The 18,641-nt window shown below is 39.1% G+C and overlaps 1 protein-coding gene across 1 annotated transcript in view; it reads right to left on the reverse strand.

The window, feature by feature from the left end:
* Nucleotides 1-18,641, reverse strand: part of cfap57 (cilia and flagella associated protein 57) — a 160,215-nt gene that overhangs the window by 77,387 nt on the left and 64,187 nt on the right. Inside the window, exons 6-7 of the mRNA XM_056473426.1 lie at nt 3,769-3,908; nt 2,574-2,739 (exon numbers count right to left, since the gene is read on the reverse strand). Of these exons, the coding sequence (XP_056329401.1) occupies nt 2,574-2,739; nt 3,769-3,908 (306 nt within the window). The remainder of the gene's footprint in view (nt 1-2,573; nt 2,740-3,768; nt 3,909-18,641) is intronic.

An 18,641-nucleotide genomic window follows, 5' to 3' on the forward strand; every position in this document is an offset into this window, starting at 1 on the left:
AGACTATTGGGCAAGTTTCTGGGGTAGACCTGACCTGATGAAGAGAGTTGGTTTTAATCCCACCTGGGCTGGGGCAGCTCTCCTCTCTAGTAATCTGGCTTATATACTTAGTCTTGGCACTTGACTAACTTGGTTGTGTTTTGGTTGTGTTCAGTGTTTCGCCATGGAGGAGGAAGTTATATACTTATAACTTATAACCAAACAATGTCCGATCTGCCTGAAAATTCACAGGTTTGATGAGATTTCTCTCCTGAAAACATCAACATGCCAATATTGAGACACAGTCATAGCGCCAGCTGCTGACAGTAGGAAGGCATAAATCAATGATTTCAGTTTTTTTTTTACATTTATCAGCTTAAATTATTATTGTCCACTGTTCTATGTCATTCTAAGGCCACCAGGCGGCGGCAAAGAGCATAGAATCACCAAGAGGCAACACTCTAGTGCGATTTGGTGGTGAGCCCAGCTGCAAGTTCCCTTTTATCGCTGCTTGCAGCTTTATTTAGAGACCAAGCACCTACTGTAAGGTGTGTAGGCCCTATTGGAATTGCTCCGTTTCTTTTTCTTCTTCTCTAGAATGAATCAAATTTTTTAGGGTCTAAACATGCTTGAAAACTCACAAAACTTTTGCACACGTGCCAGAAGTCGTGAAAATTTACGTTTGTTATAGGTTTCAGAAGTGGGTGTGGCAAAATGACTTGACAGCGCCACCTATGCACATTTGATGGCATTGATGCATTGTCCGATCTGCCTCAAAATCCACATGTTTGATAAGTCCTGACCTAAACACGTTTACATGTCAATATTCAGAGACAGTCATAGCGCCACCTGGTGGCAACAGAAAATGACATGCTTTACAGTGTAACACGCTCCTTCTAGAAATTTTATCAAATTGCATCCTAGTTTTGTCAGTATAAGCCAAAGGCCTTTGTCATCTTAGATTGTAAGGATCTAGAATTTTTGTCGAAGGGCGTGTCCGTGGCGGAATGACATATCTCTGTGTTTCATCATTGAGGAGGAAGTACTTATAACTTAGCCAAACAATGTCCGATCAGCCTGAAAATTCACAGGTTTGATGAGATTACTCTTCTAAAGACATCAACATGCCAATATTGAGTCACAGTCATAGCGCCACCTGCTGATAGAAGGAACTTTGGCATAAATCAGTGATTTTCTACGTTTTTTTAAATAATTATCAGCTTAAATTATTATTGTCTACTGTTCTCTGTCATCCTAAGGCGGTAATGAGCCCGGATGGAAGGTCCCTGTCATCACTGCTTGCAGCTTTAATTATTATTTTGAATATTAGAGATCGAACACCTGTGTAAAGGATCTATTAGAATTGCTTCATTTATTATTATTTTTATTATTATTATCATTATTATTGATATTATAAATATTATTATCATTATTAGGAACCGACCTCTAATATTGCGTAGGCCCTATTGGAATTGCTCAGTTTATTCTACTTCTAACTCTTCTTCTTCGCAAAAATGAATCGCGTTTTTGACAGCCTAAACATGCTCCAAAACTCACAAAACTTTGCACACACACCAGAAGTGGCGAAAATGTATGTTTGTTATTGGTTTCGAAAGTGGGTGTGGCAAAATGGCTCAACAGTGCCACCTATGCACTTTTGACAGAGTAGCCCCCGAGCTACGTTTCTCAATCTCAATAATAATACAAATATAATTTTTTAATATTCAAGACAAACCAAAGAAATGATTTACATTAAAGGCTAAAATATGACTAATAATATCAATATTGTTAACTAATAACTAATATTATCAATATACCAGTATTGATGTTAATAGGGTATATGCCGAAGCATGCAAATAGGACTTTTAATTTGCCAGTAACCTGGGTTAAGTGCTTCCAGTGAACTGTTTGCAATTGCAAAATCGGCGCGTTTAAGGTCTGTTTTATTTAAAAATCGGCGATCTCCACTGGCTGAGTGATATGTGATATAAAGTGGGTCTCAGATTGTACAAGAAGTACTGCCTTAAATGACATTTTTCCTCGCCATGTCTTTATAATATGAGCATTTATTTTACCCCAGTATATTCAATGGAGCTTCTGTGCTAGCCTGCCGATTCTGAATGGCACGTGCGAGTAAACGGCTTTTTGTCTCGTTTTATGCTTGAGCAACTGAATGAATGCCAAAGTCTATTTAACTGATTGTATTTTAATTACATTACAACATCAATGCTGTAAAAGGAATTGTATAAAATGGAAAAAAACGTACAATAACCAGTCACCGGAAGTTTATCAGTATGGGAACACTAGCTTGGCATATGCCCTATATCTATGAGAAATTCTAAATTACGCTACATTTATTTCAGCCTTTGTGAAACTTAATTTTAACCAGATTGCTTTTCTTTGGATTTGTCAACCCGAAACCTACTCTTCCAACCAGAGTTTGTTCAACTAGTTTTGTGCAACAAGCTTCTGACACTGGAGAAAAAAAAAAATAAAAAAAATTTTCTACTTGAAATGTACCCACAATTCTGAAATTGGTCACATATATGAAAAACAAAAATGAGAAAGGCAGTCTGAGCAATTTAGAGATGCACCTCACGGCAACTACGTATGGTGAATTCCATGAAAATCTTGATGTCATCCATGAGAAGAGTCATGAGACGGAGTTTGTCTGAGAATCCCACCAGGATGTATAGTCCAGTGGGGTGAAGAGCAACACTGTAGGCTTCTTCCTGGAATTCCTTGTACAGCTCTAAAACACTAGAGAACACAAATTCACTCTTACAAAAGTGACTCTCTTAAAGGATCTGACCTTAGACCAGACATATTTTCATTGCTTTTTAAAATGTATTTTTGTTGACTGTCAACTTAAAATCTATTAATGTAAATGTTAAGTAATGGTATATTAACAGTAACAAATATACTAACGTTAATTAGGGATTACTGTAAGGTTTCAGCAATTTAAAATAACTTTCTCTTAGAAATATTTTAAAATTAAAAGATCAAGAAACATTTCTCATTGTAACCAGTTGTGCTGCCTGGCATGTTTAGTTTGTAACATACATGTTTGTTTAAGAACGAAAGTTTAAAGAACATTGCTTATTAAAATAGATTTTATTTTCAATATTTAAAGTCAAAGTTAACATTTTTATTTATCACTTTTAAACAAGTGACCATTCTTAAGCCAGCCAGAAAACTTATGATGAAATGGTTTGTGTGATTTAAAAAAAAAAACTAGGCATGACCATGCCAAAAACTCACTGCAAAGTGCTGGCAGATTCAGTGCCTTACCGAGCATTTCTCTTGCATTATTCTTTTTGCCACAGATGAGGTATTTGCTTTCTTTATAAGATTACTGCCTTTTAGATTACTTCTTTGTTTTTGTTAACTGATTTTTGTCTTACAATTTGGATTATTTATCTGTTTTTAATAAACTTCTGCAAATAGATTCTAGTTCAGCTTTCACCGCACCCACATAACAATAATTCATCCTCTAAAAACATGATTATAACATTATAACTTGCATATAATTTAGCATATATATTATAACTTGCATATAACATATCCAATTAAGTTATCATTTATTAACTATTCACTTTTCAACTAACTATTCATCAAATATTCAATTATCCAAATATTCATTGAGGATATTATACTTTTTACGTATATTTCCCATGAAGTAAATATTTGCAAGATTTTAAAAAGAGTTCAAGAAATAAAAACACTGCCTCTTTAAACATTGACAATAAAGCAGACAACACCCTGTCTCTTTAACAAAGCTAAACATACTTGGTCTCAAAGTTCCATATGCGCACAGAGCGGTCCAGGGAGCTTGTGGCAATGAGTGGTTTGCGGATGCAGGTCGATAAACCGGTTATGATGTTATTATGGAATGAGTGAGACAGGTACTCAAAATAAGCACACTCCCCCTGATAAGACAAAAAGAAAAATAACAAACAAGTCAATACAAGTGTTATGAGTAAATACAGAACTAAAAATAAAACATCTCTATGAAAGGGATAGTTCCAGTCCTTGATTCTGATTGGTTAAGCCACGGCTCTGGAGGGGAATAAAGGTCTTTTGTAGCAAATTGAATTAAAAAATATCCACATTTGAAACTTAAATATGTCAAATAAATAGTTTGTGTAACTTCCGGTGAGAGACTGTCACCTTCTTCTTTGACAGTCTCTTGCCAGAAATTTTAAAATAGGGTAAATAATGGGATCAAAATACAAGGCATCCCAGCAGGCACAGAACGTCAATATAATGTCAGATTGCATTGTACCCCAAGGTCATGGGACGTTGCATTTTGGGAGGAAAGTAAAATCGCGTTGACGTCAAAACCTAACATCAGTGTCCAACATCGGACAGACGTTGCATTTTGGTAAATTTTCAACACAACCTAAAACAATCAAATATCAAATATGTAATAATGTTACAATGTATAATGATGTTACAGCTTGATGTTGTATGGACGTTATCACTATGACGTCTATCAGACTTTGGATTTTGGTTGCCATACCTGATGAATAAATGTCAGTATTTGACGTCAATATGACAATAGCCCCTTTCACACATACAGGCCTTTCCAGAAAATTACCAGCAATTTTCCGGAAAGGTCTGTATGTGTGATCAGGTCCTTTTTGAAAATACCGGTATATTTGTTCCGTCAATTTTCCGGAAAGAGAAGTAACATTACCGTTATGCTGCTACATTGCCGGAATGCTGCTGTGTGGACGCAAAAGGAAGATTGCCGGAAAGAGCTGACATGAGATGTCTACTCCAGCCAATCAGAACATTCAGACGCATTCACATCCACGCTGTTTATGAAAATAAAAGGCTTCGTATATTTTTTTCAGACACATTTAGCTGCTTGATGTTAGTCAGATAACGTTTCTTTGTTCCTTCTGAATGCCAACTGTGTAAAAAATTATCGATAAAATGCTTATGAAAAACTGCTGTTTATTTACCTTCAAGCTGCTTCAATTGCCTGTGCACGTGAAGTGCAGGAGTGCCAGCACACACACATATTATGTACATCTTGACATGCGAAAGTGTTCCTCCATAAATTTTCATCGCAGTTGTTCACAATACTTATCCATCCACAGAATTTGTACTGTAGACAAGCGTGTAAACATTAAGCTGCGGTTCACGTTTCTGCCTTTGGATGTCTCACAAGCAGCTGCATAAATGATAAAGCTTTAAATAACAGTGAAAAAAGTTAAGTCTGTGCCTGTGTGAACACCTTTTTTATGAATTTACCGGGAAAGTCGTTCCGGACATTTTCTAGATATTTACTGGAATCACTGTGTGAATGGGGCTATTGACTTAAGATGTTGGCTCGAGGTTGGATTTTGGTCACTTACCAGTGCAACTTAAAAAAATATATATCAACGTCATTTAATGTCGTTATTGGACATAAATTGAATTTTTGTCACGCAACATCAAGTCCTTAATCTAACCTACAATAATATCAACATCTTATGACGTTGTGTGACTGCTGGGATGGTACTTGACAGGAACTTAACAGAGCAACATCCAGACTCATGATCGAAAAACAAAGCCTGAAACAAAGGGGTTTAAAATCGTGGGGCTTACAACCAAACAACAATTGGGTGTCTAAACTTGACGCAGTAATTAGAACAGAGACCCTGATGATTCTTTAAAATACCTATTGCAATTCAGATTTTTTTTAATTCTTGGAATTCTCAGATTCTGTTGTACCTTATTTAACACATTTTTTATGCTGTGTAATAAAAACAATTGTAATTTTCACAGTTCTGACTGTTTTTCTTGCAATTTTAAGTTGGTCTACAATTAAATCCTGTAATGATGCCCAGAATGAAGCAGTAACTGCTCCTTCTTCTGCACAAGCACATTGATGAACAATGACAGGGAAAATCATTAGGTCATCTGCTTGGAAAATATGGAAATCTGTATTTATACAGAAAAATCCACATCCCTGTCTTCTAAACATCAGATCACTAGCACCTAAACCACTTAATTTTAATGAAATAATAAAAGACAATAATCTTAATGCACTGTCTTACTGAAACCTGGCTTAAACAAAATGAATACATTAGTTTAAATGAAGCCACTTCTTCATGATATAGTTATAAACATGTGCCTCACCAGAGGTAAATAGTCAAGTCATCGTCAACATCTAAGAATCATGTTTTTTTTTTATTTCTCGTTTGCAAGTTAATAACTCATACTTGTAAACTACATTTTAGTTGTTAGAATAAGAGGTGTAATTGTAAAATAATTGTGACTTTATATCTCATAAGATTTTGAGATTAAATTTCACAATTCTGGCTTTTTAATTCTTAGAATTCTGAGTTAACATATAACAATTCAGATTTTTTTTTTCTCAAGAAGGCATCAGCAGTCTAAAGACCTGCACACCAACCTGACCAGGTCTCACTGGAAGAAGAGACAGAGCTGTCTCAATGTGATCTCCTGGCTAAATAAAGGAAATAATAATAATAATAATAATAATAATAATAATAATAATAATAATAATAATAAAATAAATAAAATAAAAAATTATAATAATAATAAAAATAAAGATAAATAAATAAATAAATAAATAAAGCACTAAAGTAAAGCACTAAAATAATAAAGCACTAAAGGCTGATTTATACTTCTGCATACACAGTGACATAACCCTTTTGTTAAAAATAAAATCTAAATACAAAAAATATTCAACTTTACAAATTATGCATAAAGAGTGAAGTCAGAAGTCCAGAAAATGAATAAAAAGATAATAATAAATACAGATACTGGCTATAGCAAGCTATATAATAAAACTAAAATAAACATTTTAAGGCAATTTTAATTTTCATTTTAGCCAGGGCATCCGAAAAGGTTTTTAGTTCATATACATTTACATTTACATTTAGTCATTTAGCAGACGCTTTTATCCAAAGCGACTTACAAATGAGGACAAGGAAGCAATTTACACAACTATAAGAGCAGCAGTGAACAAGTGCAATAGACAAGTTTCAGGTGTGTAAAGTCTAAGAAGCAAAGCATTAGAAAATTTTTTTTTTTTTTTTTGAGAGAGAGAGTACAGTTAGTGGTATAGCCAGAGAGGCAGTTACAGATTAGGAAGGAAAGTGGAGACTAAATAGTTGAGTTTTTAGTCGTTTCTTGAAGACAGCAAGTGACTCTGCTGTTCTGATGTAGTTAGGGAGTTCATTCCACCAACTGGGCAGATTGAATGCGAGAGTTTGGGAAAGTGATTTCTTCCCTCTTAGGGATAGAACGACGAAGCGACGTTCATTCACAGAACGCAAGTTTCTGGAGGGCACATAAATCTGCAGAGGTGAGAGCAGATAAGAAGGAGCAAAGCCAGAGGTCGCTTTGTAAGCAAACATCAGAGCTTTGAATTTGATGCGAGCAGCAACTGGCAGCCAGTGCAAATGGGTGAGTAGCGGAGTGACATGTGCTCTTTTGGTTTCATCAAAGACCACTCGTGCTGCTGCGTTCTGAAGCAGCTGAAGAGGTTTGATAGAATTAGCTGGAAGCCCGGCTAGTAGAGAGTTGCAATAATCCAGTTTGGAGAGAACAAGAGCTTGAACAATAAGTTAAGCTGCATGTTCAGATATGAAGGGTCGGACCTTTCTGATGTTATAGAGTGCGAATCTGCAAGATCGAGCAGTTCTAGAAATGTGGTCAGAGAAGTTTAGTTGGTCATCAATCGTTACTCCAAGGCTTTTTACCATTTTGGATGCAGTAATGGTTGCCCCATCCATCTAGATTGAAAAGTTATGGTGTAGAGTCTGGTAGGCAGAAACTTCAAGCATTTCCGTTTTCGCGAGGTTAAGCTGAAGATGATGATCTTTCATCCAGTGTGAAATGTCTGACAGGCAGGCTGAGATGCGAGCTGGAACCGAGGGATTATCAGGGTGAAAAAAGAGGTATAGCTGCGTATCATCAGCATAGCAGTGGTAGGAAAATCCATGTTTCTGGATGACTGGTCCTAAAGATGTCGTGTAGATGGAGAAGAGAAGTGGCCCAAGAACAGAGCCCTGAGGTAAGATCTGAACCATTGAATAACAGTGCCTGCAACGCCCAGTGACTCAAGCTTAGATAGCAGTATCTGGTGGTTTACAGTGTCAAAAGCAGCTGATAAATCCAGCAAGATGAGGACAGATGATTTAGAGTCTGCTTTAGCCAGTCTGAGATCCTTCATGACGGAGAGCAGAGCAGTCTCAGTTGAGTGGCCTTTCTTAAAGCCAGATTGTTTGTTGTCCATGAGGTTGTTTTGAGTAAGAAAGTCCAGGACTTTATTGAACACTACTTTCTCCAAAATCTTGGCCATGAATGGAAGCAGGGATACCAGTCGGTAGTTTTCAAGTAGCGTTTGATCCAGATTGGGTTTCTTTAGCAGTGGGGTTACCCTAGCCTGCTTAAATGAAGTAGGGAATAAACCAGAGTCAAGAGAGTGTTAATTATCTAAGTCAGTGTTGGTATGACTGCAGGAGATTTAGTTCATTTATTAAGATAATGTCAGGCCGCTGTGTTTTCATCATGTGACCTTCACCAGATAGCATACGAATATGGGCCACTTTAGGCAGTTATGCAGCACTGGTGGTATTCCTTTGCCCCAGACAAAATTATTGTGAGCCTGAAGTGGCCCACCTGTGCAATGGCAAAGGGGGGCCAGAGATTCAAGTTCATATATGGGCCATTTAAGGCAAAGATTTGGCACTTATGGCAAAATGTAATCTGAATGTGAGCCTAATGTTACTTATGTGGCAAATGCTAAATTTGACCCAAATGATGCAGGACAAATGTGGGCCACAGTTGGCAAAAATGTGGCATAGTCATTTAATGGTAATCTGGGTCTAAACCTAAAGTGGCTCACACGTGGAAGTGCAAATGTGGCCCAGTTATCTTAAGACAAATGTGGGCCACTTTTGGCAAATATTTGGCACAGTAAGCTCTGGCTATTGCGGTTGTAAGCCTAATGTGGCCCAGAGAAGATATGGCAAATGTGGCCCAGTTATTTTAAAACATTTGGACCGCTTTTGGCAAATATTTGGCACAGTAAGCTCTGACTAATGTGGATTTGAGCCTATAGTGGCCCGGATATGATATGGCAAAATGTGGCCCAGTTATCCTAAAACAAATGTACGCCACTTTTGGCAAATATTTGGGACAGTAAGCTCTGGCTAATGTGGATTTGAACCTATAGTGGCCTAGAGAAGATATAGCAAATGTGGCCCAGTTATCCTAAAACATACGTGGACCATATAGACTAAAGTCACTACCATGGAGAAAAGGGTTTGCTTTAGTTGGGCTCATAGCCCTAAACCTCTTAATATACATTTTCTTTTGGGCTGCTGTAACTTTTAAGGACTTTGCTTGAAAGGTTTATTCATTACAGCAAACAAGCCAACTAAAAAAAAAAACAATAAAATGAAGTGAGGCACAACCTGGGATGAAATAATATAATTCACTGATGTTCACCAATGTTTTAATCCATTATTAAAAGTAACGTTAAAAGTAACGTGATAACATGCTTGCACATGCCACAGAATTTTGAAGGTTTATAAGCTAAAATTCTATGATTCAACTTCTGCTTACAGAGACATCAATAATCAACATATGAACCTCAACAACGGTGACAATCAACAAAATGAATAAAACTTACAAACATCACAAACAGGAGACTAAAAGTGATGAAATCAACAACGTCAACATAAACCGCAGAATCAACAGCTAGAGCATCAATAAGCTATAGAATGTATTCATACTGCAATGCATGCTGGGATTTTTGTACTTTGCCACACCCAGCAAGTGTAACTTCTGGGCCAGAATAAAAGCAGAATGTGGCCCAGAATAGGCTCAGTTCTGGTTCATTTGGTTGAATTCTGGTTGACGTGTGGAATGTCTATGGCTTAATTGTGGCCCATATCTGGCAAACAGGAGTGGACTGCCCTATTGTCATCATTCCATGCGGTATGGGGGCCGGATTTAAGTGTTTGGTGTGGGCTGGATTTGAGCCACATGAATTTTGCTGTCTGGGTCTCCATGTGCCGGACAACATGACCTGCGGGTTCTACAATTCCAACCTGAACACCACTTGCAGAGAACTGTCATCCGAAGATGGTCCTCGAGGCAATCTTGTCGCTTATGTGGAGTGGACACTAGCGAGAAACAAACCATCGTTCACCGCCTGTGCAGAAGAAGACCTTGTCAGTGCCACTCCAGACCCAGTGACCAGCCCAACAACCATCTGCAAGGAACGTGCGCCAGAGCCCACTGCAGACGGAGAGCCAACCGTGGTGTGTGAGCCATCGCCATCGAGAGCAAAAGAGCCATACAATACCGACCAGGAAGAGCTCAACCAACCATCTGACCAGGTGTGTGAGCCAGCAACATCGCCGAATGTGGTAGTCCTGGTGGACATCGAGAGACCGAGCGAGAGTACCGCCCACCTACCCACAGCAGAGGGTGAGCTCACACATCTTCCGCTGTTTCCAGACATCAAATGTTTAATTACGAGTTCCAATGAGCTGTTCCCAGACAGCCTTTCAGCCCTGTTTATCCCCGAGGGCGATAGCTCCAGGGTCATGAGCAGCATTTCACCCAACTCAACCTCTTCACCCCCTCTGATGTCATCAACAACAGCCAGTCAGCCAACTCCAGCGCTGCCACAGTCAGCCAGTTCCCCAGCTCACTCTCCAGCTCCAGGAGTGGAGGTCTCACCGAGGGGCTGCCTACCTGCTTCGTCGACCAGAGGCTGTTGCCCAACATCATCTCCTCCGCCTTCCGAGCTACGAACTCCGCCTCGGCCCTCCGACCCTGCGGCTCCATCTTGGCTCTCTCCTCCCTTATCTCCTCCATTGGCCATCAGTCCACTAGCTCCACCAGATTCCCTCGTCCCTCCAGCTCCGTCTTGGTCAGTCGCCTCCACCGCCTCCGCCCTGCCTCCACCTTTGGACTCTGTTCCTCTGTTCCTCATCCTTCCATCCGGCCAGCTACATTGAGCTCCTCCTTCCCTCCAGCTTTGGTCCTCTGTCTCTCTGTCTCCGCTGCGGGCTTCCGGACCGTGTGGTCACGTTGGTCTGGTGAGCTGTCCGCTTCACCTCGGCCCTCCGGGACCTTGACGTCACCTTTGCCCTACGGCTCTCCGTCTCCTCCTTGGCCTCCAGCTGCGGTGTCTACCAAGGTCGGCCTGCTGGAGTCTGCGACCACTACTCCTCCATGGCTCCTCCCTCCATCTACTCCACCTTGGGCCATCCTCCTGGTTGTGTCCTGGGTCCTACGTCTCCTGCTCCAGCTGCCTTCCTTGCTCCACCGTCCTGTGACTCCTCCCTGTTCCCCTCCTCTCCATCTTGTTTTCTCGTCTCTCTTGTTAAAGGCACGATGACGCGTCTTCAAAGAGAGGGGGGGGGTGATGTCAGGCCGCTGTGTTTTCATCATGTGACCTTCCCCATGTGCTCCTTTGTTCTGTTTCCGCCATTTCATTATATTCATCAGTTTCACCTGTGTTCATCTCCTGTGTGTCATTAGTCATGTCCTATGTATTTATAGTGCTGTGTGTTTAGTCGTTGTCCGGTATTATAAGTGATGTCTTCTAAACCCTATGGCATTCCTGAGTCTCCTGTGTTTCCTATGTTCTTCCATGTTAATGTTTATCAATAAATCTGCATGTTTTGATAACTCCTGCGATCCTTTGCCTTCCTGAGAGAGCCCAGGCATGACAGATAAGGAGTAGTGGAAGCATTTTGAAATATCTGCATTTAAGAATAAAATATCTGGCTAATACAATGATAATATTTATCAAATCGTGCAGGGGTGTGTTTCTGAAAACCATTGTTATCCAACTAAGGTCGAAAGTTATGTCGTTACAAACATTGTTGATTTGGTGTTTCCCAAATCCATCGTTTCGACGAACAATCGCAAACTCCGTCACAAACTTGTATGCTTCCAACTACACCTCTAGAGCTGTAGTTAGATGTATAGTTCCTGACTGTTCTATTCCCAGTTATTCCCCCTATTCCCTTTTCATTTAGAATGTTCCAACATTTAAGCTCAGAATGATAAAAAAAACATTAAGATCATCTCTTTTAGGTGTAATTTGCTTTCAAAGTATTTTTACAGTTCAGTTTTAGCAATATTCATGTTGACAATTGCATTGCCTTCGTAGTGCGCTTTGAAAACATTTATGTAATTTTGAACACAACCGTAGCTCATGAGGAAAGCTATAAAATACCTATTATTTAAATGCGAAATTTATGTTGTGTCTGCAAAACTTGTGAGAACAAAAATATATAGCATTCGTTAATGGTTTTAATTTACAGTAGGTTATTTAAGTATCTGTGCTGTAGGCCTATGATTATATATATATATATATATATATATATATATATATATATATATATATATATATATTTATATGTGTGTGTGTGTGTGTGTGTGTGCGTGCGTGCGTGCGTGCGTGCGTGCATGTGTTTGTGTGTGTGTGGAAAAATATATATTAGTGCTGTCAATTGATTAAAAAAAATAACTAATTAATCACACTTTTTTTGTAATTAATCAAGATTAATCGCGAAAAGCCATATTTATTAAAGACATAAAAACACAGGCATGTAAGTGCATTTTGAATTTCAAAACAATCAATGCCAATAACAAACAAAAATGATTTCCATTTTGGATTCTAAGTGGACTAAAAAAGAAATCCAAAATACAGGCATTACAAATATGGAAATTGGAAAATTATAATAAAAAAGTATTGAATACAAACAAATGTTGTAAAGTTGTATTGCTGAGAGTTGAGAACATTAATTATAAAGTAGAAACAATTTTGCTTAGTCCTCCTTAACATTTGGCCAGTTTCTAAGGCTATTCCAGTCCAGTCTATTGACATTATCGGGAGACAATATGGCCCTTTTCTTTTGATTGATGTGACCTGAGAGTGAGAACAGTCCCTCACAAGCAGAATCACTGAATCAGCATATGAAATTCTGTGCCTAATTTTAGTGCCACTGGTGCTGTGACACGGACGCAAGAAGCACCAAGGGGTCCATCAAAGGCACGTACCAAAGATACTTCTTACAGGGACTTTGGTCACACCATCTCCAAACATTTATTTCTAAACAGCATTCAGGGATACGGACACTGTTGGTGATATTAGGCGTTTGATCTTGTTGCTAGGAAATGCATACACACACACACACAAAAACAAGGAGAACAGTACAGCGCACCCGGTGAGCGACTCCCTTCAGATTCATCAACACGCACGATCGCGTTCATCAAATTTGCTTAAACTAAGCGTTCTAAAGTATGGCTGTATTTTACAAGCAAGGATTCTGACACAGCAACGTGAAGCAGACGCTTTACAAAAGTTGCGTGTAGGGGGAAACACGTCAAACTTAACGAAACATTTGAGAGCGCATGGAATCAACTTTAAGGCAGAGGAATTGGCTGTCTTTGACAGCTTGCGACATCATCTGGCACTTTCACTGAGTACGTTTACATGGACACCAATACTCCGATTTTATGATAAAGATAATACTCTGATTAAGAGTCTACCATGTAAAAAGCGATTTTTAATTACCACGAAGGACCACCCGAGTCATGAAATGCAGAGGTTTTTCTTTCTGTTCGCCATGCGGTATCAAATTCCATTAAAACAACACTCTTCCAGCAGTCCTTACTTCATATGTTCATCCGATAATTGTCACGGGGCATGAACAATATGTTGCTGAATGAAAATGAACTGCTGAACGGCAGTCAAAGTCTAAAGTTTAAAAATTAAACACCCGAAAATACATAAATTTCTAAAGGAAATGCTGGATAGCCTGGTAATGCGACATTAATTGTTTTATACTAAAACTTTCCTTCTAAAAGTGCTTCCTTGGGCTTATCCATATTTCTTTGCACGTTGAACACACGTCGGCCACAACAGGAAATAAAAAAAAAACTGCAACTGTGTTAATTGCATTAATTTTCTTTTTAACGCGTTAAATATTTAAAGTTTACCAGAGATGGATTGCGGCTGGAAGGGCATTCGCTGCGTAAAAACGTGCTGGATACGTTCTCGGTTCATTCCGCTGTGGCGACCCCAAATTAATAAAGGGACTAAGCCAAAAAGTAAATGAATGAATGAATAAATATTTCAAATTAATCGCATGCGTTAACACGCTAATTTTGACAGCACACACACACACACACACACATATATATATATATATATGATCGCTGTTCGTAGTATGTGAGGTCTAGAATACTGTACAAAAACAAAACCTTAATCAGTGTACAAGATTGGCATTCAAGCAGGCAAAATAGAAGGAATTTCATGAGGTTTGTGAAGAAAATTTAAAAAATCTGAAATTAGAAGCAAATATTGAAGGTGAGTAAAATATGATAGTAAGAGAAATAATTTCTGCAGTGAATCAAACAATACCATTAGTGCAGGGTAATGGAAAGAAAACGAAAAATGTGCCATGGTGGTCAGACGAATGAATGGTGGCAAAAGAAGAAAGAAATAAGGCTTTCCTCATTTTAAAAAAGAGCAATAAGTCAAGAGAAGTTACAGAATATCAGAAGAAAAGGGTAGTTGCAAGAAGGGTAATTAAAAATCCAAAGAGAAAGGCTTGGCAGTAAATCTGTAATACAATTGGAAGAGAAACTGGAATGCATGTGGTATGGAAAATGATGAGGAAAATAAATGGCATTAATAATTATAAACCAATTCCTGTAATAGAAGAGGAGAAGAAAATGGTGGTGACAAACAAATAAAAAACTGAAATTATTGCAAAAGCATTTGCAAAAGTTCATAGCATTGAATATTTGGATGATATCTTTTTAAAAAGAAGACATTAATTGAGTAAAAAATATGAAAATGTTCATAGGAAAAACAAGATATGGATAGTAATTTAAATCAAAATTTTAATGCTTACGCCAATTATACAACAACTGGGAGAGATATGATTGGATATAGTATGCTAAAAAAATTAGGCATCTTTTCCCTTAGAATGGTAAACGGCAGTCGTGATACCAGTTGTAAAACCAGGTAAGGATGCAACAAAATCTAATAGTTACAGATGTAAACATTGCTCTTACATCTGCATTATGTAAAATGAGAGAATGATAGTGAGTAGACTAAACTATTTTTTGGAAGAAAAAGAACGTCGTGATTATGTACATATAGGGGACCAATCACTCTGAAGAATAAGAAAACGGGCCAATGCCAAATGAATTGGCAGAGCTCAGCTCCACAGCTGTCAGCGATTAGCCATTAGTGCGTTATATCTGTTGGCGGCTGAGAAGTGAGCATTAGAATTTTTGCCTGCTGAAGAGCCGATCACTCAGCTGGAGACTCAGCTGCTGTGGTAGTGGAGACACACGTCTCTGTTCCCCATTCGGTGAAAGTGTGTTACAGGACGTTCCCCTTCATAGGAACTACAATGTGTGTCTGGAACAGACAATGGGAGACTGTATGGAAAACGCCGCAGCAGCTAAGCACTTCAATCTCCTGGTGTGAAGTTGAAAACATTTATGTAAAGCGTGAGCAAACAAGCATTACCAAGAGTGCAAATTAGATCATGGGCCGTAAATGTCCTTTTACCTCGCTAATATAGTCTATGGATTTTAGAAATATGACAGTACGTTGGGAAAGCATGCCAGTGCCCAAAGAGGGAGAATGCTGCGAAGACCACCTGCTACCCAAGAGGGGAAAATTGATGGCAATAAGAACATATGGAATAGCCCTAAGGAAGGAGAGTGCTACATATGATAAGCTGGTTAGGGGGAACACTCAGTGGCTGAATAAGTATATAGGGTCACCATGGGTAGACCAATATGGGCATACCAGACATCACACTGAGCCAAGCACTCGACTCCTCCGTTGAGAAATTCTCTAGGAATTCTCTAGGGTTCGGCAAGCTGGAAACTTATTAGCAGAATAAAAAAAGCGCATGCATCTCCAGGTTAAGGAGCATGGTGCAGCAATTGTTTTTGACACCAAGCTAAATTTTCTCCCAATTGACCGGGGTTTCCCAGTAATTGGGAGGAAACCAGCTCCATCGAAGATTATAAAATCTTGCAAATGTGTTAGGTGTCGCCCAGCTTGCAGATCTACATAATCTGTTAAGAGGTGCCGCATACTCACGCCAGAAAGGTGTGCTCTCATTTAAGTGTGCTCTCTCTCCTGGAAGACGTGGATCACGGAGGACGATGGCATAAACTATAAAGTGGACCAACCTCTGCTTTGATACGGGACTTCCCTTCTGCCGATTATAACAGAAAAGAGCTGCTTAGAGACGTATGCTCTACGTGTCACATTAAGCGCAGTGCGTGGACATAGCAATGAAAGGGACGGGTCTGCCTCCAGGTAGTGAACCTGCAAGACAGTGCTTGCAGGTTCACTACCGTATAGACTTGAAAATTATGTTGGTATTACAGGACTTGCATTGGTCTCGTTCAGGTCTTATCTATCTGAACGTTATCGATTGTTATCAGTCAATGAAGAGGCATAGATCAACCTTGGGGTACCACAAGGCTCAGTTCTTGGTCCCTTACTTGTCACACTATATAAGCTACCGCTAGGCGATATCATTAAAGAACATGGAGTTAGCTGCCACTGTTATGCTGATGATACACAACTTTATATCTCTTCTCAACCTGATAATTTATATGAATTTACAAAATTAACAGATTGTGAAGCTGATATTAAAAATTGGATGACTAAAAACTTCTCATTACTAACTTCAGATAAAACTGAGGTCTTGCTTATTGAACCCAAAAACCTCATAAGCAAAAACCTAGAACACTGTCTAACCCTTGGATGGATTCTTAGTTCAGTCCTTAACTTTAGTCAAAAATGTGGAGGTGATTTATGATAGCAACCTGTTGTTTGAAGACTAGATTTCAAGCATCTGTAAAACTGCAGTTTTTCATCTTAAAAATGTTGCCAAACTTCGAGATATGCTATTATTGTCTGATGCGGAAAAGCTTATTCATGCTTTCATGACCTCTCGGTTAGACTATTGTAATGCGTTACTATACGGTTGCCCTGTTGGCCTTATTATTCATTCATTCATTTTTTTGTCGGCTTAGTCCCTTTATTAATCTGGGGTCGCCACAACAGAATGAACCGCCAACTTATCCAGCATTTGTTTTACGCAGCTGCAACCCATCTCTGGGAAACATCCACACACACTCATTCACACTCATACCACTACGGACAATTTAGCCTACCCAATTCACCTGTACCACATGTCTTTGGACTGTGGGGGAAACCGGAGCACCCTGGAGCAGGTTGTTACCTAAGTAACTGCTGGGGTGGTCTTGGAGGAGTGGAGAGCATGAGATTCCTGTAAGACCCCAGTGACAGACGAGTCTTCTCATTGATCCTGAAGAGCCAGCCTGTTCATCAGCCGGTGACTTCTCTCACCTGCAGCTTGTCCACGATGGGCGTCCTGCTTACTCTAGCCTCCGGCGCCTAGACTGCAGCTCTGCACAAGAAGTTTGGCCAGAGGAGAAATGGTCGTGCCCAACTGAGCCTAGGTTCTCTTAAGGTTTTTTTTTTTTTACTTCACTTTCATCAATTGGTACAGTTTGTTCCTCACCGCTGTTGCCACTGGCTTGCATGGTTCTGGACTTGTGGAGCTGCACATCAATAGATTTGCTCTTTAATGGTTGGACTCTCAGCAGTACAAATTAAACCACACTGAACTGAACTAAACTGAACTTAAACTCTGAAAATGGGACTGACACTGTTTCAATTTACTATAATCTTCTATGTTAAGCTGCTTTGACACTACATTGTAAAAGTGCTATAGAAGTAAAAATGAATTGTCTCCAAAAGCATTAAATAAAACTTCTACAGAAGTTCAAGCAAGTCAGAAAGTTCATAAAGTTAAGGCCCATGCACTCTTCTGCTACTTCCAGTATTGTGCCAGTCCTCATTTCTACAGTGGAAGAGCCACAAAGGAAAGTACTCATGTATGCGCTACTGGGCACGGAGAGTGACTCAAAGTTCATTTTGGAAGATCTTCATGATGATCTAAATGCAGTCAAGCAACCAGTTTAACTTAGACTAAGCACTATGACATTTGCACAAAGAAATGAACAATAAGTGTGGACTATAGGTCTCTCTAATCCACACCTAGACAGGCAGGGAAAACAGAGCTTTGTCGACAAAATTGCAAATTGTTATTTGTTAGAAGATATTTGTCCCATCACACAACAATGTCTTGAGAATTCTTGAGTCAGATTTCAATGAGAATGATTATGAGGAAAAAAGTGTCTAAAAAGGATGTTCATTTCATTCAACATCTCAGTACCAACGCCAAACCGAAGGGTAATGGACATTATGCACTTCCTCTCCTTTCAAGTGTATCAGTCAACCAGCCAACAAAGGTGATGCTGATCTAGCTCCTGTGACATTCCACACCACGAGGTATACCACCCTCAGAAACCAGGTAAACTGAGGGTTGTGTTCGACTGTTCAGCTAAGTTTTGCGTTATATCTCTAAACGGTATTCAGTTGACTGAGCCTGGTCTAATAAATTCATTAGAAGCTTAAGAAAGTTGTCATACCAATATGTTATCACTCTAATACCTTTAATGAGATCATTAAAATGGAGCTTCACCAATTCTCTGATGCGAGCAACACTGGATATGGAGCTTGCTTTTACCTC

Source organism: Danio aesculapii, chromosome 2 (genome assembly GCF_903798145.1).
Source record: "Danio aesculapii chromosome 2, fDanAes4.1, whole genome shotgun sequence".
NCBI lineage: Eukaryota > Metazoa > Chordata > Actinopteri > Cypriniformes > Danionidae > Danio > Danio aesculapii.